This window comes from Halichoeres trimaculatus, unplaced genomic scaffold (assembly GCF_033239565.1).
Source record: "Halichoeres trimaculatus isolate MK-OKI-2021-1 unplaced genomic scaffold, fHalTri1.1 fHalTri1_scaffold_2, whole genome shotgun sequence".
Taxonomy (NCBI): Eukaryota; Metazoa; Chordata; class Actinopteri; order Labriformes; family Labridae; genus Halichoeres; species Halichoeres trimaculatus.
In genome coordinates this window covers 28,351,751-28,377,546 of record NW_027437180.1, presented here as the reverse complement: position 1 = coordinate 28,377,546, position 25,796 = coordinate 28,351,751, and the positions used below count along the sequence as shown (strand labels likewise).

General features: G+C 39.4%; 3 protein-coding genes across 3 annotated transcripts; 2 read left to right on the top strand and 1 right to left on the bottom strand.

Moving 5' to 3' along the window:
* Nucleotides 1-688: 688 nt before the first annotated feature.
* LOC141784330 (solute carrier family 22 member 7-like) lies at nt 689-4,562 on the bottom strand. The gene is made up of 10 exons (XM_074662149.1): nt 4,182-4,562; nt 3,867-3,970; nt 3,118-3,272; nt 2,824-2,992; nt 2,624-2,747; nt 2,415-2,524; nt 1,550-1,764; nt 1,328-1,436; nt 1,005-1,211; nt 689-750 (listed from the first exon to the last, which is right to left on the bottom strand). The coding sequence occupies exons 1-10, from the start codon at nt 4,560-4,562 to the stop codon at nt 717-719; spliced, it is 1,608 nt and encodes a 535-aa protein (XP_074518250.1). The 3' UTR covers nt 689-716.
* A 5,614-nt stretch (nt 4,563-10,176) lies between these two features.
* Nucleotides 10,177-18,305, top strand: synpo2b (synaptopodin 2b). Its single transcript, XM_074695137.1, has 3 exons — nt 10,177-10,861; nt 11,700-13,747; nt 16,684-18,305. Exons 1-3 carry the CDS (start codon nt 10,177-10,179, stop codon nt 17,161-17,163), a joined length of 3,213 nt encoding a protein of 1,070 aa, XP_074551238.1. The 3' UTR covers nt 17,164-18,305.
* A 2,510-nt stretch (nt 18,306-20,815) lies between these two features.
* myoz2b (myozenin 2b) lies at nt 20,816-23,518 on the top strand. Its single transcript, XM_074663156.1, has 5 exons — nt 20,816-20,922; nt 21,755-21,921; nt 22,320-22,404; nt 23,060-23,219; nt 23,293-23,518. The coding sequence occupies exons 1-5, from the start codon at nt 20,841-20,843 to the stop codon at nt 23,516-23,518; spliced, it is 720 nt and encodes a 239-aa protein (XP_074519257.1). The 5' UTR covers nt 20,816-20,840.
* The last annotated feature ends 2,278 nt before the right edge of the window (nt 23,519-25,796 follow it).

The following is a 25,796-nucleotide window of genomic DNA, read 5'->3' as shown; positions in this document are numbered from 1 at the left end:
CGTCACCTGTCTGTTTCTAAAACCGTGAAATGAAGCCAATCTGCGAACCTAATCACATTTGCTATGCTTGGAACAGCTACAGGGCGCCCGCTAGACACATAACCTGAGATGTGCCTTTGATTGGACAATCAAAGATCATAATAACTTTTACACCACCAAGTTAGAAAAAAATTCACTTACCTAACAGTGTGTGCCAATGGTGAATTTGGCATTTTAGACCCAGGCCGTTTTTTGAACCAGACTGCTTTTTGATGCCGTAAAAAGTCAATTTTAATGGCTGGGTGTATGCATGACTTCCGGTTTTTCTGCAGCCAGCCTCAAGCAGATTCTTGTTGAACAGCAACTTTCAGCACTTCTGTATAGGCTACATTTTTACTAACCAGATGTTGCCCCTTGGACAGTATGTATAGAGGTGGTCTCTTGGCTTCACATCTTGTAATGCAGTCAATGCGTCTGACTGTCTTTTAATCAAGTAATACTTTCCAACAAGTAAGTGATGGTCTCCAAGTACAGTCAATCTGCCATTCAAATGACAAAATGCAATGAAAACAATATGATATGCTTTTAAAAGTACTTTATTGCCAGCTGCATGTTCATATACAGGAACACTACTTGTGTGTTTCTTCTCCTGTCTTCTTAGGGGCTGAGAAGGTAAACACTTGGACAAGTTGTAAAAAATGAACACCATGTTGCTGTCATGGCCCCAAAATGTGTTTTCACTGAACTCCTTCCTTCCTTGTTAATTGTACTCTGAAATCAAGATAACATATTTGTTAATGATTTTTTCCATACAAGGGGAACCACAACATCTTGTTATTTTTACCACAGGCATATAAATAAAACTCATTAACTCTCAAGCAAGGTGATGAGTAAAACGTGGTGTAGAGTAACCAACGAGCCTCTGCAGGGTTGACTGGATTATTCTTTAGCAGTGAAGACGACTGACTTTGCAAATCCTTGACTTTAGCTTTGATATTAAGTTGCACTTAATCCTTTGTTTTTACCTTGGTTTGTCAAGATCCTCGATGTGCTGTGGCAGCTGGGTGTTTAATGTTTCAGGCAGGAGTGAAGCCACTAAACCAGAGCCCACTGCCACCGCACAGTAAGTAGCTGCAGGGAGGAGATACCACACATCCTCCAAAAGGATAATGAGCGGGGAAATGGAAACACCCAGCCGTGCCAAAAATGACGTGTAACCTAAAGCATTCTGCCTGTGAAGTAAATTATGAGGTTAATTTAAAGCTGAGGAACATATGGCCACAACAGTACACAGGATCTTTGTCAGCTGTCGAAATTGTATCACATTTTGTGCTTGTTTTTGACTAACCTCACGACTGTAGGAAAGAGTTCAGTGGTGTAGAGGAAGATGACTGTGAATGAGGCTTCAGACATCGCTTTTCCAATAACACCCACAACAGTACGGACGACCCATTGACCTGAGGGAGGACTTTTAAATGTTTCATCAAGAGATTTTGGAGCTATATTGAATTTTTTTTTAAGAAACGCTTCCAGACCAAAATCCCGGGATTGTATAAAAAGAAAAACTAACCTGCAGGGACAAACATGTTGATGAAGAGACAGAGGCCAGTCAGCAGCAGGGCGGACATCTCCCCAGGCCTCCTGCCAAGTTTCTCCAGGAAGAAATACAGACCAATCTTCATCGGCATTTCAATGGATGCAAATATCATTTGCGTGAGGTAGGGGTTCAGTCCAAACCCAGTGATATTCAGACTTATCCCATAATATGTAAATGCAACTCCATACCTGGAAAATTGAACAAAGAATTAACAGATTTTGCATTAATTGAAAAGATCTCAATAACAAATCTTTCTGAGCAAAGTAGAACATCTGATGATCTGGTTCTTTTTTCATATGAATCACCCACCATCTTAAGTCAATGGTTACACCACATAATCTTTGAAAATCTTTAACATTTTCATGATAACATTGAAATTGTTATACATTTGAATATTATCCATAAATAGTGTATGAATACAACTACATCATAACAGTGACTGATATTCAATTAAACAATTTAACTCTCTAGGTATGAGTAATAAACAGAATGTATTCCACTTGGAAAAAAGACTGAAACAAAGCAATGATTAGCTCAGCTTTGTATCGACACAGAAAACAAGAAGAAACAGCCTGGATCTGCCTCAAGTTCAAAATCCAGCCTCAGTTACTTCTGAAGTTTACTAATTGACATGTTGAGTCACATTGGTGCAACTACCATCATTTTTTAAGAACTTACAGTAGGCTAAATTGTTTCCACATATTCAGCTTAAAACTTGACAGACTTGATATTATTTGAAAAAAAATCACAGGACTGTTTATCTAAAAGAAAACACACATTAGCCTCCTAAAAAGACAAACAATGAGCATTGAATTCACCTCATGATATCTAGACTTACCATACAATGCCTGAATATATAGAAATCCTCCTGATGTTAGAGGTCTTGAAAAGATCTACAACTGTGTATTTCTTATCTGTTGTTTCATCCTGTGCAGACTCCAATAATGCCTTAAAGAAAGAAAAATGTCAATGCACAACACTTCTGAGCAGGACTGTGATTCTTTTTCATTGAAGCTGTTGTTTATCAGTTTTATTTGTGAACTGTACCCTTGGTGTGACTGTAGCCACACTCTTGGATCTGTTGTTCATTTCAGCACATTTCAATATGTACTCATGAGCAGCCTCTGCCTTCCCGTTGGCCAGAAGCCATCTTGCTGATTCTGGAAGCCACCTGAAGCCAGAAACAAGACGGTTCAGGATTCACTCTTTTCTGATGCCGACTGATGTAACATTTAAAGCTTTATGACCTCCAGGCAATGATGGACACTATGAGGGGCGAGGTGACTGCCAGGATGAGCATCCTCCACTCATTCACACTGTACGCTATGCCAGTCAGAAGCCAGTTTCCCAGAGTCCAATCCAGGCTTATGATTATACCAGAAAAGGTTCGATGTTGAACATCAAACCACTCAACATCTGGAAGATGATAAAACAGAGAAAACAACTCAAAATTAGTTGTTTGTCAAACTTTATGTAAACAGAGACAAATGCCACTCTGTTTTTCTTAACCTCAGTGGTTCAACCTTTTTAAGTAAACTTACTTAAAACAATAGAGATGATGCTTATCCCTGCAAGTGCCATCCCTGTGAAGAATCTCATGATGACGAACATCACATATGATGTGGAGAATGCACTCAGGATGGCAAACGTCATGGATAATAAGTAGGATACCAACAGCAGTGGCCGTCGCCCAAACCTAGACATCAGAAGGTGAATGATGAAGTCATTCAAGATGTTCAAAACTAGTGAAACATGCTCCACCTGTTATGGGGTGATCTGCCCTTGCTGTTGGTGTTTTAATTAGGTACATTGATATAGTTCATGTCAGTAAAACTTTCTCTGGAGTTAAGAAAATAAAAAAGTTCAATGCAGATGTGCTGTTTAACCAAATGTGTGCTGCTGTTCCTCTAACTTAAGGTTATTTCTAGGATTTCCTTTCTGACAATAGTTAGTTAGCTTAGAGTTTGGTCCACCTGTTGTCTGAGACAATGATAAATGAAAGCTAGATGACTAGCTCATGTATTGACCCGCAGAAGAAGTACTTGCGCCTTCAAAAATCTGAATGACTTTAATTAACCATTTCTTCTTCATCACCAGATTTTCAGACTTAACATTTTAAAGATCTCAAGATCTCAAGTCAAAGCGTGCAACCTCATCAATATATTTTTTCAAATTGAACTTTGGTATGCCTTAACTGTACAGATTATTTAAACTTACCTTTAAAGTCTGATGCTTGTTAAAGAGAGTGGGTGACATTTTAAAGTAGTTTATTTTTCATCAATAGTCTTACCTGTCACTGAGAAACCCAAATACTGGAGCTCCTATCATCACACCAATGAAGAAAATAGTGGCGGTTGCCTTGTTCATCCCCTTTCTGCTACAAACTAGATCCCACTGCAAAGAACCCAACAATCACATTGAATAATTGAGATCAAATTTGGCTGTTGGAAAACACATTTTCTGTACATTTTGCATTAAATTTCAAAACTCAATATATGATTGTAAGAATTGGATAACACTCTTTAAAAACCAGCAATATCTCTTTAATTTCTGATGGACGTATATCCAAATCTAACATGGCGTTATAATTACTGAAGACACTTACCTCAGTTGCCAGAGTAGTTTTAAATGTGCTGTTGTCGTACACCCATCCGTTCTGACACTTGACAGTCTGCATTTCCTGACTGTTGTTGGAGCCTGACAAATGCTGATATTGTGGCTCTGAAAACATCACACAGGACTGCGGTGTCCCATCGTTTTCCACAGGGATACTGACTGTCAGTTTCTGCTCCAGAGTTAAATTCTCAAACAGGCTTCCATGATCAAGAGCAGAGATGTTACAATGATGAGGAGGAACAGCTGCCATAAAATTGTTCAGCAGAAAGTGGCATGGCAGAGTAATTCGAGAAAATAACTGGATCAAAACTAGCTTTGTTTGGAACTTTCCAAATCCATTAATTTCTGAAAGTATGCTGTCAAATTTCATTTTGCTGCTCAGAGGGCTGACACGAGGCTGAATGATGTAAAAGAACCAAGCTGTGGTTAAATCGCAGAGGCCACACAAGACACATTCACCAGCACCAAGTAAATCATTAGAGTTTCCACAGAACTGGATTTTATTGTGTACAATTGGCCTCTATTACTCAGTTTATCTGCAGGATAAGGATAGGCATAACATGGGCACATGTTCATGAACAAGACACAATTAAATTAAGCAATTAACAAGAAGGATTGAGTGACTATCTGTAGCCATTAAGCAAGATTGTATGTATATCACCTTTTCGAATATGTGACAAAAGAACACACCAAAAAGAAATGCTCCATCAGAATTTTTAGAGTTATTATTGCTGATGAATCAACGTACATGCTGATTATGGAAAAGGCTTGAAATAACAACTAGTTTAGATTTCATAGTATTTCTAAAAGCAGCGTTTGATATGCTCACTGTGTTTTTCTAGGGTTTAATAAGGGTTTGTAATTATTTAACTAGAATAGTCAAATCTGATGCCAAACAAATTATGTCTTTGCAAATGAAATGTAAAATGTGATATGTTTTATTGCAATGCAGTCAGTGTTGTGTTTCTGTTGCTCTTTAATGGCTGTCCTTTCTTGATAGAAGTTTGTCCATGTCATTGTAACTTGCTGAATGCTCCATAGTGCTGTGCTCATGTTGGATTAGACTAGATAAGACTTCTGTCTTGATGTTAGGTCTCTGTTAATGGTATAACACTAACAAGTCAAGACCTGTTAATGTTTTTTGAAAGCGTTTTGCAGTAACGTTAGCTGTGATCTGGCGTTACATAAATTCAGATTGATAGATCCACTGATTCATACGTACGAAAAACACTTTCTGTTGGAAAGAGGAGAGCATCTTTAAACATGATATATAAATAGAAAAGGTGGCAACTTTTCTGGGCACAAGCTCAATGCAGATGGTCAAAGGCTAAGTGTAAAACTGCTTAACAATGTTTTCTGTTTTTGCAGCAATGTATTTTTCAAGGAACACACTGCATATTCCAGCAAGACAATGAAATATCCATTCTGGGTATATAATACCAACACCACACAGAATGGCAGTACAAGACTCCAGCTGCTAAACTGGCCTATCTGAAATCTTAACTTAAAACCTATATTGAAAAAATCTGGGGCATCATTTAGCTTTCTATAAGACAAAGAAAATCCTCCATCAGGCAAAAATAGGAAAACATTTTACTTCCCAAACTTCAGAAACTAGTTTCCTTGGTTGCTACAAGCTGAGGTGACACAAAAAGCAAATTCTCCCTTAAATCCAGCTTTGAAGCCACTCAGAGAGGTATACTATCGTCACTCAATATTAAAGAGTAATGTGGCTGCTGTTGTACATTTGATCTCAAGAAAGCGTAAATTAAAGGGAAGCTGCTGCAGCCGCAAAGTTTCTCCTTTGCATATAAATTCTGTTAACCTTCTTTTTATTCTCAGGTTTCTTCCCATGTATGGGCACCCTGTCAGAGTGCACATCAGTCTCACCTCCTCTATTTGCAGCTTTCTCATGTGGCATTTCCCTCTAAAATCACAACCCCATGAAATGCACAACTTAATGATAAGAAAACAGTTATTATGACACTTAATGAAGTGTTTGGAAACAACGTGGAGAGTGACTACATTTTGTGTCACTTTTGACTTGTTTGTGTTTCTGTGAAAGATGAACACTAGAAAAAATGACCCAAAACAGATTTTTTTGCATTGATGCCAAGCACAAGACACAGCTAACATCATACTAAAAATATCTTTAAAGTTTGCTAAGGACAAGTTCATGATGTCAACGTGCTGCTGCTGTGTGATGCTAACTGAGTCGTGTCCAAAGGAGAGAGAAGGCGAGAGGAGAGAGGAGGGGGGTGTTAGGGGCAGGATCACCTCTTCTTGCCTCTCTTTAAATACAGTAGCTACATGAATGGGCAATGCTGCACCGTACTATTAGCAGGATGTGAAGTTCACAATGCTGGATATCGACTGATGAAGCATCTTTGTCTTTTATATTGGCCTCATTGATGACTTCTGTAAGTAAAGCCTGGGTTTTGCCCCTTTTAACTTCCTTGATACACCTTTAAAAAAGTGACTTTCTTGAGACATATCACATCTTGTTTTAACCATCCAACTGTTATTTCATTGTTGCTTTTATAAGTTTGTGCTGGCTTCTATGAACTCTCTGAACTCCTTGCTGAGATAAGATAAGATAAGATAAGATAAGATAAGATAAGATAAGATAAGACAAGATAAGATAAGATAAACTTTATTGTCCCTGAAAGGAAATTTGTCATTGACATAAGTGCAGTGCTGCTCACAGTCAAAATATCATTCCTTCATTCATTTATTCATTCATACATTCACTCATTCATACCCATTTATAATAGCATGCCTGTTGCAAAAAAAACAACTAAATAAAAGCTGTGTTCACTGTGGCATGCTAATGACAAAACACATGTTGATCAATACAAGATCAATGTGGTACAATTGTAAGATGAGATACAGTTGCTGGTGTTTTATCCTTTTTACCAAACACCAGGCAAGATATGTTTTTTGCTGCTACAGTTGATTAAAACGAAAATGTAAATAATGTTTCATTAATCTTGCACATTTTCATTGAAAAAAAAAACGTATTTTAGAATTAGTAAATTTTTTTGTTATGTTCCAAGTGTGTTTCAAACTTGGGTCTCACTGGTTGAAAGGAGAGAGAGTATAATGTTAAGGTAACATGGAAACATCTGATCTTGGCGGGGTCATCCTTCAGACCAAGGGTTCACTCTTTTGTCAGGGATGCTGACTTCCTGTTTCCATGGCGATGAATAAACACACTGAAGTTACTGCCATAGAAGGGAACAGAACCTCTCGTAGCACCAAAGTAAGGCTTAATGATGGTCGAGTAAGTGGAACCAAGTGTGAAGAGACCTGTTTGCATGGGACACAGTGTCCAACCGTCTGTTCAAGATTTAAGTAACCCTGCAGACACATATGTCACAAGAACTCTGTGAAGTTAAAAAGCAACAAAGTCAGGAAGTCTTATGTAATATGCCAGTTTAAAAAAAAAAAACAGTGATCCAGGAATGCTGCACAGCTTTACCTTTCCCATGCAGCGTACCGTATATAAAAAAAAATGTGCATTAACCGCATGGAACGATGAATTTTGAAGTCAGTGACTTTTCTGACCAAAAGATTGTTAACAAGTTCAAACAGAATCAGTGACAGCCTTACTGTACTACAAATGAATCATAAACCCATGCAAAAAAATGATTTTGAAGACCTGTTTCAACACCTCAAAAGGAGAATTTTCCTTTTTCCTTTTACTTGCCTAGAGCAAAGTTACATTTTTCAGAGTCCAAAAACATGAATACTTTGCCTTCATTGGATTAAACTCAAAGTCAGCCATCTGTCACACAGTTAACTGTCCTTGATTACATTCAAAATAAACATTAATTTTAAAAGATATTGTTTTTTCCTGCCAGTGAAGTTAAGCACCCTTACAGCATGGTAACTGAAAAATAAGTTAGACAGGACTCTTTTGAACTTATCTCGGGTTGAATAAGTATAGACTGTGTAAAAATAGAAAATGATAAATAGACTACTAAATTTGTGGTTATTATGTGGAGAAAGGTTGTCAGTCTTTACTCCATTTGTCAAGAAAACACCAGTCAAGACTGGTAAATGATGAATAGGCGTGCACTTAAATAGCTCTTATTTCATCTTTCTGAGCACTCAAGAGCTGTTACACTGCTCATTCGCCCGTTCACTCTTCAATCGCACAGTGCTGGCTGCTATAGTAAGGTACCATCAGTATTGTCTTACCTCATTCATAAACATTCATGCACCACAACCCAACAGCAGGAGCCAAAGACATTTCACCATGTGACTGCAGGAGTTCAGATCGAACCCTAGACCTTCTGAGAAGACTGATTCCAGCACTTAGCCACAGTAGCTGTCACCGCTCTGACATATTGTGCAAAAAACAGTACTGGAAATAATGTGACGGCCATTTTGAGGGCCTCTCTCTGTTCAAACTGTCTATTACTTATTTTTCAGCTTGTAGTACATCAGTATTCAGTCTCCATTTAAGAATTTACATCCCTCTAGTGCCACCCTCAGGACAATTACACCCTTAGTAGAGACTTAATTTATTCAGAACAGCTGATTTTACCATCTGGTTCTTTTGTTTTGTTACTTTGTACGAAGTACAAGCTGTGACTATAGCCAGTTTGCGGGCATTAGATTTTAAAGTTGATTTCCTGTAAATTTAGCCATGCATCGTGTCTCTAATGGGCTTGGTCCTGACCCTTTTAGAAATTTGAGTTTTTAATTTCTATTGTCAAAGTTCATTCGGTTAGTACATCATTTCGTGACCCTTATATAAATGTATAAGGTGAATAACTACTGCTCTTGTAACCTCTAAACAACCTTGGGTCTTTCTCCTATAAAACATCATCTGTTCACAGCCTGTTGAAAACAAGACGTGGTTTATAAAGCACTATTCAAATAAGAATCCTACCCCCAAACATGATGCTTTTCTAATCACAAGTACTTTTTCTCTTGATAAATAGAGAAGAGATTCTCATTACTGCAGTTACTCTACCATGCTTTGGCACCACCTTCTGGGGAACCTTAAGTACTGCAGTTTAAAAATGGGAGGCCTGTGTTTGCCGAAGTCAAAGGTTTAGATCCTGTAGTGTAAGATAACAGAAATGCTCTTTGTTCAGGAGACATGGTCTACAGAATATCATTGTGTGTGTTTGTGTGTGTGTGTGTGTGTGTGTGTGTGTGTGTGTGTGTGTGTGTGTGTGTGTGTGTGTGTGTGTGTGTTTGTGTGTGTGTGTGTGTGTGTGTGTGTGTATGTGTGTGTGTGTGTGTGTGTGTGTGTGTGTGTGTGTGTGTGTGTGTGTGTGTGTGTGTGTGTGTGTGTGTGTGTGTGTGTGTGTGTTATAGGTAATATACAATAAGCCAATAAACCGCTACTTTGACCGTTTCCCCTGCTGATTTCATCTTTTAACTTTCTTTCCATCACTGACTTGTTGATAAAAATTTCTATAACAAAACAATGACTGGCTTTAAGTAAAGGCATAGGAAGCTGAGTGTTTCTACGTTGCATCAAACAGTCTCTCAAACCTCGTACTTAAATGGAAATGCTGACAACAATCGCTGAGCTGATATTTATGGCTGCGGCGGATGAGAGACAGAGAAACCTGCTGTATAAACAGGAGTTCGGAAAACAGCCACCCAATTGTTTTGCCAATGCTTTTGGATGTGAATGCCGTTTCCCCCTCGATATTACATACCATTCCATTTAGAGCCACAGCTGCCCTGATGCAACTGCCAAAGCAAAGCTGCACTCCCTATTGGGGATACAAATAACTTAGATGATTACAAGATAGTTAGATATGTTACAAAGTGAACTAACACTAAATTCTTTTTATCAGAAATGTTAACATAAATATGAAAAACATCTGCTAATCTAACCTATAATTTCTGCAGGGCATTTAACTGTTTAGTCCCAGTTATTGACTCCTGAAAGTTTTTCTTTATCTTAATACAGGTGTGACTAATGACAACTGGGACATTGTGAAAGAGCATTAAAGATGGAACCAGAAGCTGAGGCCCCAGAAAACAATGACAACTCAGCCCCTTGGTCAGGCTCAGATGGTTCCCAGGAACTATATGCATCCGAGTCTTACTATGAAGATGATGCCAGTGACGTAGAGTACCAATCAGAGCCTCGTCCTACTCATCATTCCCAAAGATCTGACAATGAGTCCCCAGAACACCTTCCACCACATGACTGGGAATCTGCAGGTGAGCCACAGTCCCCGCGTGAACTTAGTGGAAGTGAAGACGAGGTCTCATACCAAGGAGAAGATAATGTCTACCACAGGGAATCAAGAGGATCTATTGCAGAATCCCCTCCCATCCAAACCTCTCCAACACCACTGTCTCCACAACCACAGCGTCCTGACTCAGAGCCATATGCTGGCCACATATCACGGCCGCATTCCCACTCATCTTGCTCCTCTGTTGGCTGCACTGCTGATATGACCCTGGCCTTGACCCTGGGTGCAGAACAGCCCCTGGGAGCCAGCAATAGGCAGGGCTCAGGGACTGGGAACAGGAGGGCTGAATCCTCAGAGGAAGGAGGGAGCAGCGAGGCACCTCCTGCTTCTGTCTTCTTTGGAATTTCAGATGAGGGTGCTGAGCAGGCAGAGAAGTGGAACTCAGAGTCTGACATAGATCTGTGCAGACCGGACAGGCACAGGGCAAGGCACACACGTAAGTATCTGTCTTCCACCCTTACTTATTATATTTAAGCAGACATTGAGAGCTTAAATAGCACAGTGTATAGCATAAATACAGTGTTTCAAATGTTATTCATGTATATTTATTTCTTGCCTGGGTGTAGTTCTGTTTGCTTTCACTGCAGTAACAGGCACAAAATAACTTTTAATAATAACCTCAAATGACATTTTTACACATAAAGTAAGAGACCTCCTTTAATCGATAAATAACTAGTGCAAAGCATTATGTGCATGGCTTATTTTCATGCTGTAACCTGGGGTCTATTTTAGGTAGACTTACAGGGAGAATTCCCATGGCTTTAATCGTCAGGGCAGGATAAGAATAAATATGACCATATGATGAGGCTGACAGAAACAAATTTGACAGACACCAGCATGTGTCACCCTGGCCTGTTACCTGATCCCTTTTCCAATCGTAAGACTGACTGCAATGGAAAGTGAGCTGATAGCTTTACTTGCCCCATGGACCCCCCAAAGTTAGCTGTAAGTAAATATGATGCTTTTATTAGTGTGCTTGCTTCAGCAGGGACAACTTGGAAATTTGGTTTTAGTGTGCTTGCTTCAAGGAATAACAAGGGTTGCTTCAATCTGAAAATAGTGATCAAACACTGTCAATCACGTAACTGTCCAAAATGTAGAGTTATTGAAAACTCTGTTCCTATTGTTAGAAAACACTTTTTGAGCTTTGAACAGTTGGATACTTCTCACATTCTCACTGAATGCCCTGAGAAAATGTCTAAAGAAAAGTGTGTATTTTCACCTTCCCACTTCTCTTCCTTCACTCTATCTCTCTGCCTCTTCTTTTGTCTCAGGACTCGGTCACAACGAGAGCCAGTCAGAAAAACAAGTCAAGGAGAACAAGTCTAAATGTAAGCGACTTGCTCTGCTACTAACTAATGCACCCAACCCTCAGAATAAAGGAGCCTTGCTGTTCAAAAAACGTCGCCAGAGGGTTGAGAAATACACACTCGTGAGTTACGGGACTGGTGAAAACAAGTTTGATGGTGATGACCAAATAGAGGAAGAAACTGAAGACGTTGGATCAGCTGAGTATAACTTTGAGGTAACAAGTGAGTCTGAGTTGGAAGAGGACTACTCTGTTCAACAACACCAGCACAATTCAAGTTTGAATTGGGGAAGTCTTCGTGAAATGGAAGCGCTACCAGACACAAAAGGGAAAGGTGTTGTGATGTTTGCCCAACGTCGCAAACGGATGGATCAAATAGTGTCAAAGCAAGAGGAAGTAGGGAGAGGATTACCGGTGCAGAGATCAACTGAACCTGAACCCACAGAAGCCCAGAATATTTATGACCCCAAAGAAATGTACATGCATACTGATCGGGCTGGCTATGTGGATGAAAATTTCAAGCAGCACGTAGAATACCAAGAACAAATGAATCACCTATCCAATGCGTCAAGACCCTTGGTGCCAAACAGAACTGCAAAGCCTTTCCTTGGATTTCAGGATGGCACTACTGCTTCTGTCATGCCAGGTGGTGGCGTTGTTCCAGTGACAAAGAGGCAAGATCCAAGATTTAAAGTACCTGTGCCTATAAATACTAATCCACGGGTTTGGTCCCCAACTGGGGACATCATAGCATCAAGACATGAGCGAATATCTGTGCCAGCAATCAAGACTGGCATTCTTCCGGAGTCAAAACGGAGAACCACCAACAAACAGCCAGCAACGCTGCTGCAAGAATCAAGTCATCAGCTTCTAAACAAAGGGGACAGAAAGTCTTATATTGAGCCAGAAGAAGACTTATTTAGTCTGGGTGCAGAGGCTTGTAATTTTATGCAACCCAGAACAGTAAAACTGAAGAATCCCCCTCCAGTTGCCCCCAAACCAACCATCAACCCAAACTGCCCACCCTGGATGAGGAGGAGTCCCACCTGCGAGCCCTTTATTCCACCAAGAAGTCCTGTTTTACAGCCTTCTCATAGCCCTGTGGGGCCTCATAGTCAGCATTACTTACAGCAGCAAGACTGGGCTCAGTCTCAACAGATGGGCAACCATTGGGCACCAGATCAGACTCAGGCAACACTTCAAACACCTGCCAGTGGCTGGGGTCCGGTCAGCTCCCCTTCTCAGCTTCATCTACAGCCAACCACAAATAGCTGGAGTCAACAGCAGTCACGATCCCCTGTGAGTATGCACTCTCGCAGTCCTACTTATAGCCCACATCAAGCACCTTCACCCCTGAGGAATAAGTCAGACAATGCTCCACAATCAGTTGCCTCTTGTCCACCACAAGCAGGGATGTCATACAGCCATGAATTAAAAGCATCACAGGCCTCTCTAAAGGGTCATGTCAGAGACAGAGGAGCTAATCAGGCTGGTGATGGTAAAACTGTAAAGGGAAAAGGTGCAGAGTTGTTTGCCAAAAGACAGTCTCGTATGGAGAAGTTTGTAGTTGATGCTGAAAGAGTCCAAACTAACAAAACAAGAACCCCCTCCCCAACCTCATCTCTCCCCAACTATTGGAGATATTCTTCCAATGTTCGTGCCCCACCCCCTATATCTTATAATCCTCTTCTTGCTCCTTTCTACCCTCCATCAGCAGCCAAGCAACGCCCCTCTACAAGCCCCACCATCAAGCCTAAGACGAAAGAGAAACCCAAAGCACCCCCAAAGCACCTCAATGCCTTAGATATTATGAAGCATCAGCCTTATCAGTTGGACTCATCACTGTTTAAATATGATGCAGCTCCAGAAGCCAGTAGTCCCAGCCCCAGCCCCAAACCAACCCCAGCTTCAAAATTTGAGGCAATCAAAAGCCGTAAACAGAGGGCTGCCCATAAAGCCACTGAGCTTACTGTTGACAGCAAAGCAGAGGCCCCTGCAAAGTCTCCTGTACTGGTAAGTTCCCCTAATTCTTCTGCCCGCAAAACCACAAGGCCGGCTGAGCCTCTTTCAACTGGAGGGCACTTGGATGAAAAGCACACTGCCACAGCCCCTCACATAAGCAGCGAGCAGCCACCAAGTGCCCGGCCTGCAAGCACAACCTCTCAGCAGTCGTCTATTGATGACAGCATAGCTGCAGCCTTTTCTCCTGCATCTCTTATTGCGAGGGGTGTCCGTCAAATGGCACCTCGGCCAAAGTTTTCTGCTAAGAAGCCAGTGGTGGCTGGCCCACAGTGGAGGCCCGTTGCTTTGATCAATTAGCACTAATGCTGGTTGTGGTAATTGGTAAAGTGTTGGTGAAGTAAAAAATGAGACTGTAGAACACAAATACATCTGCAGTGTAGTAGCAACTTGAATGTCTTATCCAACAGGTGGAAATGTATGGATTTTTGCACTGTGTGTATGTAGGCCAAATCCAAACTCCTTTACACTTGGCAAATGTCAGAATCTACTTATTTACCAGTGTGGGGAAAGTATAAAAATAGCCTAAAGTGATACAATGAAAAGCTTCAAGTTCAATATTTGTTGATTATAAATCTGAAATAGTTTCTTACATTATGTAACTTCATTTCCTTCAACTTGGCAGTGTATGTGTACCTTACAAAGGAAATGTCTAACAAAGTATTAGAGTGACTCTCAGGAAGTGCTGTTATATGTGCAATAATGTGTGAAGAGGGCCTTGTCTAACAAGGGTCTCAAGTTTGAGATGTATCTTTCTTTAGTTATATTTGGTAAAGAAAAAAAACAAGATGCACGGCATGCATTTTTTTCTACAACTGACCCTAAATAATACCTTTGACAATAACTTGTAATTATTCAGGATTAATCAAAACCTAAATATATACTCAACTTCCTGTTGGGTAGCAGTAACTTAATTTTGCAATCACATGCAGAGATGATTTAATAATTAAGTGTGTCTGAGGAGAAACTGTTTATGCACTTCTTTTTTTGGATGCATACAATTTGCAATTCCTTCAGTCTCATTCCAAACTTTTATGAACTCACAACAGGTAAAAGCAATAACATTAGTTGTGATTACTACTCCTGATTACTTTAAATGTGTTTTATGTGGATATATATTTCTACACTTTTTATTTATGGCCAGTTACCGAACCATCAGTGCAGTCATCAGACATTCTGTGTCCTCATCCTTGATGTTAAACATGAACAAGTTAAAATGCAGATTTGTAACTATTCCGCTGTCAAAGTAGACGCTGAATGGAAACAGGAAACGTTTGTCTGTTTGTCTTGATGTCTCTGTCTTTAAAACATATCACTGTTGATTGCACTTCTTGAATTTGGCACAACTATGCTATTAAATTTCTCTTTCCTTCTGCCTGTGTACTTTTCTGTGTCACGAGCTTCAATATTTCCAGCACAACACTTATATTGCTCTTTGTCATTCACTCATATTTCCTCCTATACTTTTCTCACTGCTTCACATTCTGATGAAGAATTTCACGAGAGTTACTGAGACTTCAGCAAGATCACTTCTCCACATTTCTCTACCTTATTGGCCAGTTAATTGACATCAAGCTTTGCTGGAGGTTTTCAGTGCCACTCACAGGTATGACTTCACAACTCACCTTTATGGAATGATGTGCTTTGGTTTATTGGTGCACCTCCATATCTATATACGATAACATTTGAACTATGATCTTTGCTCTAAGAGGATTTTCATTTAGTGCTTTAGGACAGTGCTGGTTGTCTATCTATCAAATATTGCTATTCAAGAGATTTCTCCATGATTAACATCAGAAGTAAGCCACTTGTCAAAACATAATTCTGTTCTATAGTTTTAAGGATACCTATTAGTTTAACATTTATTTACTTAAACTGACAAAAACATCAATTTTAAACAAGTGGCTAATGAGTTGTCAACTTCGCAATGCGCCAATAATTTCACAGTAGGAGCAGTCTAAATATCTAGAATAATAACTGAAGCTTTAAAAATGAATAGAGTAAAACAAATTGAATTCTATGACATCATAAAAAGGCCACTTAACTGGGGTAACGGTAAAAGTCTAGACACCAGAAAAGAAGAGACATGGTCTCTATTGTCAAAAATTGCAGTTTTAACAACCAGTTAAACAAAAGGGACAAACTTTTAATTTGACCCCTTAAAGTAACATGCAAACAGAGTTTTTTTAACCTCCAGTGAGCAACATTTAGTTTACCAACTTGTTTAACTGGATGATAAATCTGAACTCCTTTCAAAGCATACTGAACCCCCATTCAAATTTTTTTTCTCTGGCGTTGTCACAGTGGTATTTAACTTAGTCAATTAATGTGATGTTCAGCAGTGGCTCACAACCAGAGTTCTAATCCTAAATAGAGAACAGAAAAAATAAATAAGTGGTTTAGAGTGAATAACCTCTCTTTGCAAATGAAATCATTTCCACAAAACAATCACGAAATGGATACAGTTCCAACAAAACACTGATAAACTTGAAGCTGCCACTGTGTGTCCATCTAAGATACTTGGACAAAAGGAGGTAAGTTCTTAAGCTGTATTATCTAGCATGAGTCAATTTCTCTAATGGAATTGTAAGACATTTACACAGGGCTTAATCTTCACCTGCTTTTTGTTACTATGCAGTGTACAAAATGTTATACCATGTAGAAAATCAGTCCTGAAGTTAAAACACATCTAAAATTCTACATCTTATAGCAAAAGTAGATATAGAGAAAGTTTTTGATCTTCAGAGCCTCTTTTGTTTTTGACCATTTGTTTCAGGAGTTGGACAGTTTCTGTTCAATACAATTTGGCCTTCTTTTTTTAAAGTGCTGTACCTCTGTTGTCAGGGTCTTGATGAGGCCTGAGGGTGGCAGCAAAGTCTGCAGTTTAGTCATCATAGCACTCAATCTGTATTTGCTTTCTTTTTTTTCAGGGATTTGGAAGAAGCCGTTCTCTCAGCCTGCCCAGGCAAACAAATCTGTTGCAGCCTCCCAGATTTCTATCACCTGAGTACACACCTGGAGTCCAGCCCTCATGTTCACAGCAGCAAATGTCCTTTCAGGACAAAGTCTACAAGCCCCCTACACCGTGGCAGGCAGCATCCAAGAGCCCCACTGGCTCAGTGGATGAGGCCTTTCTGTTTCGGAGCCTCCCATCATCGGTTGCCTCAAATGTTAAAGCTGCAGGGCAGCGCAAATCTCTGCCAGAGCCTCCAGATGAATGGAAGCGCAGGGTGTCCCTTGATCCTCCAGCTGTCAGCAAGGGTCATTATGATGCAGCTCCAGCTTTCCAGGCTCCAGCCATGAGCAGGACATTTTCACCTGAGAAACCAGCCTTCTATGGGCCTCCCTTCAGACCTGCCCAGCCTCTCAGGCTTGCCACCAGGGCGGGTATCGGATACATGGGACAATGAGCCTGTCCAACAAAGTACACTCCCCAGTCTAGAGCAGTGCAGTGCCATCAAGTGTCTGACCACTGATGTGGGGTCACGTACAACAGAAAAATATATATCCTGTCATCTTAATGTTAGTCATATATGGTTAAGATGATCATGTAAGTTTTAGGAACTTGGGGCAAACATGGGTTGTTGTTGACTTGTGTTAAAATATTGGAAACATCTGAGCATGGATCATATTTGTCTTCTATAGTTGATGAAAGTGACTGGTGCCTGTCTTCATTGTACTACCAGTGGAAACAAGGTTTAAAGGCATGAAAATTCACTATAGCTACTGTGATGTGGTACAGCTGAGATTGATGTGATGTGTTACAGCTGTGAGTGACGTGATGTGTTTCATCTGATGAGCACTGAGAATGTTGCTAATACTGATACTTTGATAATGTCAGAATTGTTTCACTCATTATTTGTCGGTTTTTTGTTGTTGTTGTTTTTTAAAGCAGACTAACAGAAATGGACTTCAAGGAGGGCATATGAAGAGTTTTGCTAAGTGTGTTGAGGGCTAAACTGAATGTGTAAAAAAGTGTGTGGTAGATTTTTCAGTAGAAAGGTGTTACGAGTAATGTTAGCAAATACTGAGATAATTCTAAAGATATTGTGAGAAATATGGCACTTTACAAAACTGTGTGTATGTGTTTGTGTGCGTCTCTTTTTGACTTAGTGCCCACTCTCCCACTGTAACATTATTATTATAATTATAATTATTATTCCTCACTTTGCAAATTTTATAGAATCATTTTTCAAATATGACTTATCTTATTTATCCCTCACTTCTTTTACTATAATCAAAACCACCACAGCAAACACACGTATGAAAGAGACAAAAGAGCAGCTACATTTTATTAACTGATTTGATCTTTAAGACATTGTTTGCACAAGATTTCAAAATGGCATGATCATCTTGACGTTAATTTATATTTATTCTATTGAGTTAACCAGGAATTTGTTTTAGATGCGTGCCTTCAGGAAATATCAAAACTTTTAATTTGATGCACAAGGAGGTGTTAGGTGGTATCTGTTGTCAAAAACAGTTTCTGCCATTGAGTGTTGGGGTTTAAATATGACAAATGTTACCATGTTTGTTGCTGATCAGGCTAAGATTTTGGGGCCTCCTATCCTTTTGTCATGGTTTTCTTTGAAAAATTGTTGTTTTTGCACCTTTAAAACACAAGACAATAAAAATTCAACGTCATTAAAAAACTCTTATTTTTCTTTGGCTCTCATCCTGTATTACATCATGGCATAATACAAGACACATAATTCTTGATTGCAAAAAAACCCCTCTCTTATACCTGTCCAGTATCTTTCAAAGTCACAAATAGTATTTGTGTTTAATAATAATAACTTTTATTTTTGACGAAGAAGACTATTTACATCACAAAATTTAAAGGTGTCAATCTCAAAAACTTTTTTAACTTGGAAAAAATATTTTCATCCTTTATATGTGTCCAAAAGAACTCAAACAGTGGTACTTAATCCTGTTGCCCGCTGTTGAAAGAGCGTACGTTTACAGCATTGAAAATGGATGTTGGTTCCCGGAAGAAATCACAGCAGGACACAGAGATGAGTTTTCACTCACCCTGCAGGGGTTTGTTTCTTCAGTGAGGCTGAGCCAAGCAAACGCAGCACAAACTTAGTTTCATTTGTCTGTTGGCATTGAGAGATACTATGGTCGACCCCTTTCAAGGGGTGTTAAGTTTTTGAATTCAAGATTTTCAAGCTTATACCTTTAAGATTACATTAGATACTTCTCTCACGTACCGACAGTTTATTTTATTACACAAGATTAAATGTTCAGTATGTCTGGAGAAGGACGATACCTTTAGCAGCCAGGGCACTGACCTTGATACTGCTTTATAAAAATGGTTTTGGCTGCTCACTATCCCAGGGATTAGACCACACTCATCTTTAACTCCTTCCCCACACAGATCTGTGTGTCAGCTTATGGGCTTCTGCCTTTTTTTTCCGATTGGTCAGCCCATAGAGTCAGGAAATACGGCCAAGAGATAAGAGGGATGACATACACTTAAAGGCCGAGGGTCAAAGTCGAAGCTGTGGTCAGTGCCACATGGAGTCAGTGTCGCTATAAGGGGTGCAGTCTCTCAGCGCTAAGCAAAACCAGCACTCGGATCCATATATCATTATCTGGAGTCTCAGTTAACAATAGTTTAAATAAGTTTAAAGAGAGGGGACACATATTTGAGACAGCTGTGCCCAGCTTTAACCTCCAGCCTGACTTACAGCCTCAGAGGTTACATCAGCTCACAGACGTGCCCACTGTATGGACCCGGCACGAGGAGGAAAACATGTCCCTGGACAGGGGGTGTTGCCTTAAAGAACACCACACACAACATGTATGTTGTCCATCTTCCCCTCCACCCCCTCTCTTCCCTTTCTCTCTCTTTTTCTCTGGTAGCCATACTTGCCCCATGGTGTTAGAGAGTGGTTTGAGTGTTTGACAAGTTAAATTTAGCCTATTGATGCAAGCTGCATTCCATTCACAACAGACACAGAGGCACACTCACAGTTTGGCTTTAGTGTCCGGGAGTGTGAAGATCAGGGAAGATCAAACTACCTACTGTAGGTTGACCCCTGAGCCTCTGTGTCTCCTCTTCAAGGATACAGGTTGCACACCAGGGATACCATCACAGGTAGGGATACTTGCCTACAGGGTGGATATTATAAATATCAGATTTAAATCATAATGAAAGTATATTAAAATAGTCAATTCAGTGCTGCTGTGTTTTGGAACTGGAAGAAGTATCCATTAGAATCGGATTCAGACCCCTTTGCTGTCTGTTTCATTTTTAAGAGATATTTTTAAGAATTGAGCAGATTCAGAAATGCAATGAAGAGTTAGTTTTTAAAAAAATATGTATATTTGGAGTCATGTATTGCAATCTGCATTTGGCAAAAATGTGATTGCGGTGACCACTGCAGATGCCACAAAGTTATTCTGTGCATGATATTTTGTGACTGCCGGACATTTACTTATTATGCTTTTTTTTTTTAAACTTAAAACACAATATTTGCCTTTTAGTTGCACAAAGGTGATTCATTGTGTGACATCATGAACGGAGATACCACTAACGGTAACTGACTTACTGAGAAATGAATCCAGAGAAGAGGACAGATTTAAGAATTACATGTGACAGACTCATATCAGCACAATGGGGATTTGGGATTATGTAATATAGTGTAATCTAATGATCGTAACCCCTGCAGAGATTACTGTAACATGGCAAACACTGATATAGCAGATACTTCAAGAGGTGGCTATTAATGCCAACAGACTTAACGTAGTGTTAAAAAAGTATGTTGTTCAAGTGAACTCTGAAATCAAAAGATTAGGACCATTTTAAATCACAAAAACTCACTTTCTAACTCCTGACTTCAGGATGTCTTTATCAGCTTCTCTTGGTTTAATTTATGTCAAAAGTGTCTCAGTAAAGAGTATTTTTGTATAATGATCTTTGAATGGTGACGGTACACTTGCACATCAAACAGCAACACATGGGCTGCCAGTGCACCACTGCTCTAAGGGGAATAAAAACTCATTTTTAATGACTTGGGCAGAACAACTACATCCTGTGTCCTGTGTTTCCAGTACTCCTGCCAACCTTGCCAAAGCCACAATGTCACAATTCTGTACAATGCCAACTGGAGAGAGGAAGAAGCATGCAGCAGCTATTTGCCGAGAGGTCCATGGTACCAATGGTATGACTTTAGTTTTGAGGGTTACTGCTGCAAGAGATTTCTGATGGGGGTTCAAAATGTCAGGGCAACTCTCCAGCTCCTCCATAAATAAGCTAATGGAATGATTTAGTACCTATAGTGGCTGATCCTTTGTCGTTGTCCTTTTCAAAAGTCTATTTCTGGAGAGGGGAGGGAAGCTGTGTGGGCCAACTGTGTAGCTGTTTGTTATGTGACGGTCCGTGACAGCTGGGGTACATACCGTCTGTAGTGCTGGATGAGGAAGCATCCTGTACATCCAAAAACTCATTCTCAAGTACAATGATAACTCATGTCCCATAACAGGGCTTAGAACATGGAAAATGTGAATTTTTTTATTTCTTTTATGTATTTTATCGACACTCCCAAAGCTTGCCAGTTGAGGATTATATCCATGGGAATTTATATTTCTATTTTCTATCCAGCTCTTTGCAGATCTAAAACCAGGGCTGGATTAACCCACAAGCTAGGGGTAAAAATACTGTTGCTGCTGTTCTTCCAAAGTTAGGCTGTGATAACTTAATCTTGTGAAATTAATCTAAGAATATGCATCTTATGAGGATGTCATCACTTAATGCATTGAAAAAGACAGGGATTGACTATTTCTGTGTCCTTGAGATGAGTTGATCACAGCCTGCAACACATATTTCAATAGGACATCATGGCGCACACATCAACTTCTTACGAGCGAAGCGCGAATGCCAAAGAATGTGTACTTGAAAAAATATCTATGATTGTATCAGAAATGAAGTAAAATGATTTTCTTCAACAAAATTGTTATTTTTTTTTTTTTGGTCTTTACTTTCCACTTAATCAGGGGTCGAAATGGATCTGGGGAAGAAGCTCAGCACTCCAAAGGACATAATGTTAGAGGAGTTATCGTTGCTAACCAACAGAGGGTCCCGGCTTTTCAAAATGCGCCAGAGGAGATCGGAAAAATACACATTTGAAAGTATCCAGAATGAGGCAAACGCACAGCTAAATGTAAGTCATGATAGGTAACTCAGCCACTCTGCATTTTTAATTCAGGGGAACACTTTTTACTGATCCTCCTGAATCCAGGGATCTGCCTGAAATGTTGTGTGTGTGACTCATAATGCACATTTATCAGGAAATATGCTCTTGAAAGAAAAAAAGAAGTGTCATAACACATGGATGATAACCCAGACATGTGCCTCGTGCCTCTGGTTTCCTCCAGCCAAATCTGAGAGGCTGCTCATGCACTTGATGAGGAGCTGCACCCTGCTTCACTTATCAGTGCCTGATGATATGTGTCTGTGTGTGTATCAGTGCACCAGAGACAACAGCAGTTACAAAGTAGGTGAGCCAACTGAATGTTTTGTAGCTCAACTCAAATTTGGTGTTTTGCTTTCTGTTTCCAGAATGATGTTATAACATCCACTGTGGAAATTACAGTGGATGCTCCAGCTGATGGAAATACTGCAGACACAGCAAACGCTGAATCAGGTAACTGTGCTGATCAGTCTAAGAGGCTGTTTATTGGTTTGTTAAACCCAGAATGCAGCAGTATTATTCACACATGATTTAAACACTGACAAATGGATCATTTCTACATCATCTCTACCACTGTTACACTATCAAAAAAAATTAAGCTGCTATGTGCTGTGGGGTTATGTAACGCTGTCATAATAATGACCACTGGTATCATACAGTCACAACAGCTGGTGTTCCCTTGTAGCAACTTAGTAAGCTAGAAGCCATATATGTAACAATGATTTTCATACAACCCAGAAGACTTCACATCTTTTATTTATAACATATTATGCTTGAAAAGCAGTCAGAGCCCTGTGCCATGTATGCTAAAATGCTCCAGTAGGGAGCCGTTGCATGTGGACACATTATATGATGAGTGCACGCTACAACTATGTGCTATTTTAAGGCCTTAGATCCCAATGATGGACATCTCAGTCTGCCTGTAAGTGTTCTCTAAGCACAGAGTCTATTCATAATCCTATCCACTCTAAACCCTACAAAGCAAAAATAAAAAGCATTTACCCGTAACTGAAAACAAAACAGTTAGATCCTTGTATTACACAATATGATCATGATATGATAGTGACATTTTCCCCCGTTGTGTCTCTCTTTGTTTGCTTCTTGACAGGGAACACTGAGAAGCTAAACGCCACTGAGATGCCAAAGTCCTATCACTCCCCATGGGAGCAAGCCATCCTCAGTGATCCTGAACTTGCAGAAACAATCAAAATAAGAATGGCAGCACCAGACCCACGAGAAGACCTGCCCCTGTACAAGTGTTTCAACAGGTGAGAAATGAACATTTGGAGAGTTAGATTAGCGCATAAAAAAGACCACCATTCACTCCTGATGTCACTACAGGGTCGCCACACCGTATGGTGGCTTTGACAAAGCTCCCAGAGGGATCACATTCAAGCTCCCTGAGCTGGACCTGAACCCGCCCAGTTACCCTGAGCTACAGGACCCAGGGGTCAAGCGCCCCACCTTCAACAGAACAGCCCAGGGCTGGATATCTGAGGGCACCCATCTGATCCTCCCCACTATCACCCTGGAGCCCATTCAAGTCCCCGAGTCCGATGACCTGTAGATGCTCTTGCTTAGTTTGTAATTTGGCAAAATGATGTCTGCTGTAGTTTTTCGACCACATCAACAGAAAGACAAAGTCAGTACTTAGCACAGTTGCATCTAAGTGCAATAATTTGGAATTTCCACCGTTCAATGGACAGAAAATGTTTTGTGCATTTGTTGACTGGGGTGTTTGGTAAACACTAGAATAAACTGTGTTTAAAACATTGTGTAAATAGCAAAAGACATGGTTAATATATAGATCAAAAAGTCTGGCAGTTTCCTGTGACACTAAAGGCAAACCTGTAAATTTGAGTGATATTTAAATGAACTGATGAATGTGTGATGTAAATAAGGAATGAACAATAAAAAATGAAAACCTATTGATGGATGACAAACAACTGAAACATAAAGAAAGTTACATTTAGTGGTATAATGAAATGATATGAAACACTGAATGAAGAGCTTATGTTACTGCTAACTTTATGTCAAGGCATGTAATTCTGCAAACCAAAAAGAGTTAATTTAGCTAAAAATGAAAAATGAGCTTAAAATATACAAATATTCAAAGATTGTCACAAATAGAATGGCTGAGAGCTCTGTGTACCTTCATTTCCCATATCCACCACAGAAAAAGTATGTGGATAAGTATTTCATTGTTAGCTAGTGTAATATTATCTAGTATAATATTTTAGTATCCTGAGGTAACATCAGTTTTACCTACAAGGCTTAATGCCCTTTAAAGTAATATGCCAAATAGGGATGGGTACCTTTCACATTTGAAACGATACGGTACCGATGCCCAATATCTGACAATCACTACTGGTACTCAACGGTACCAATTATCCGTTCTTTTGTGTGTGTTAATGTGTTGATAAATATTTGTTTGTTCTTTTTTTTTTCCAAAATATTGTGTTGAAAAGATAATGCAATCCAACATCTCCATTCAAAGAAATACAAATTACCTTTTCCTTTTTTTTTTTTTTACATGAATGCATATGGAAGCATGAATGTATACACATACAGAAATATCTATATATCTATATATCTATATATCTATATATATATATATATATATATATATATATATATATATATATATATATATATATATATATATATATATATATATAAATTTGGAGAAAATAATGACATTAAATCAAAATTATAGAGTACACAGCAATAAACAAACAAATATTTATTTGTTTAATAATAAAATCTTGAAGTTTTTCAAATCAACATATTTATTCCTCAAAATATAAACTTGCAATGCTGTGTTCATGTCCAGCATTGAAAATCGCCTACTCTTCCACTTCATCACATTCACAGGGATGCATTCAAGTACTTGAGCATGGTTCTATTTGATTTTATGCGAATTGGTACTCGGTGCTCCAGATGGAATCTGGTTGGTACCCATAAAAGAACCTAATTCGGTACCCATCTCTTATGCCAAACCCTCTGCAAAAAGTAATATAAAATATTAATGTCAAACTTTTTATTTGTACTTTTCATAAAAATGTGGCAGGAAAGAGTTAAAAATAGGGGTTAACATAACTTGACACCTGCAAACACACAGCACCATAACCATCGTCATCAAGCCTTTTCAGAAGTATCATGCCAACAACAATCAAATCTAAGTTATCATCTCCATCCTTTACTACAGCTGAAAGCAGAACCAGTGATGTCAGCGTGTGTAGCATGTTCTGTGAGTCTAAACTATAAATAATAATCATCCCAACACATAAACTACAGCATAACCTGATTTGAACCATAAGAAGAGGAGACTTTTAGGTGCTACTGGCAGTCTAGCTAAGCCACTATTTCAGGAAGTTTGAACCACTACACACTGCAGTCTGAGGAAAAAGAAAGAACAAAACAGATCCAAAAAACATCTCCCAAAATAACCTCAAGAACAGTTGAGTTTGACAGCTCATCTGAAGCAAAGTTAGCAGTGCAACATTCAGAGCAAGGAATGATTCGTCCTTTTTTTTTTTCCTCCAGCCTTTTTCTCTTCTTCTGAATAATACCAGAATGCTTCTTAGGTCTCGAGGGAGGTTTCAGTGCTATTGCTGGAGCAAAGATGGGATCAGAGACAGGCTATACAGAGTTCAACTACATACACACATGTTCTTCTGTACATGGCACATGGAACAGACTTCATACATCACTGAGCAATCAAAGCTGTGCCTTTTTTTCCCCAACTTTCTGCAGACAGCTGCTGAGTGTCACAGTTTTCTTTTTATTATTGTACAATGCTCTGGGTTAATATTCTCAAACAGATTTCATTCTTGGAATCAGAT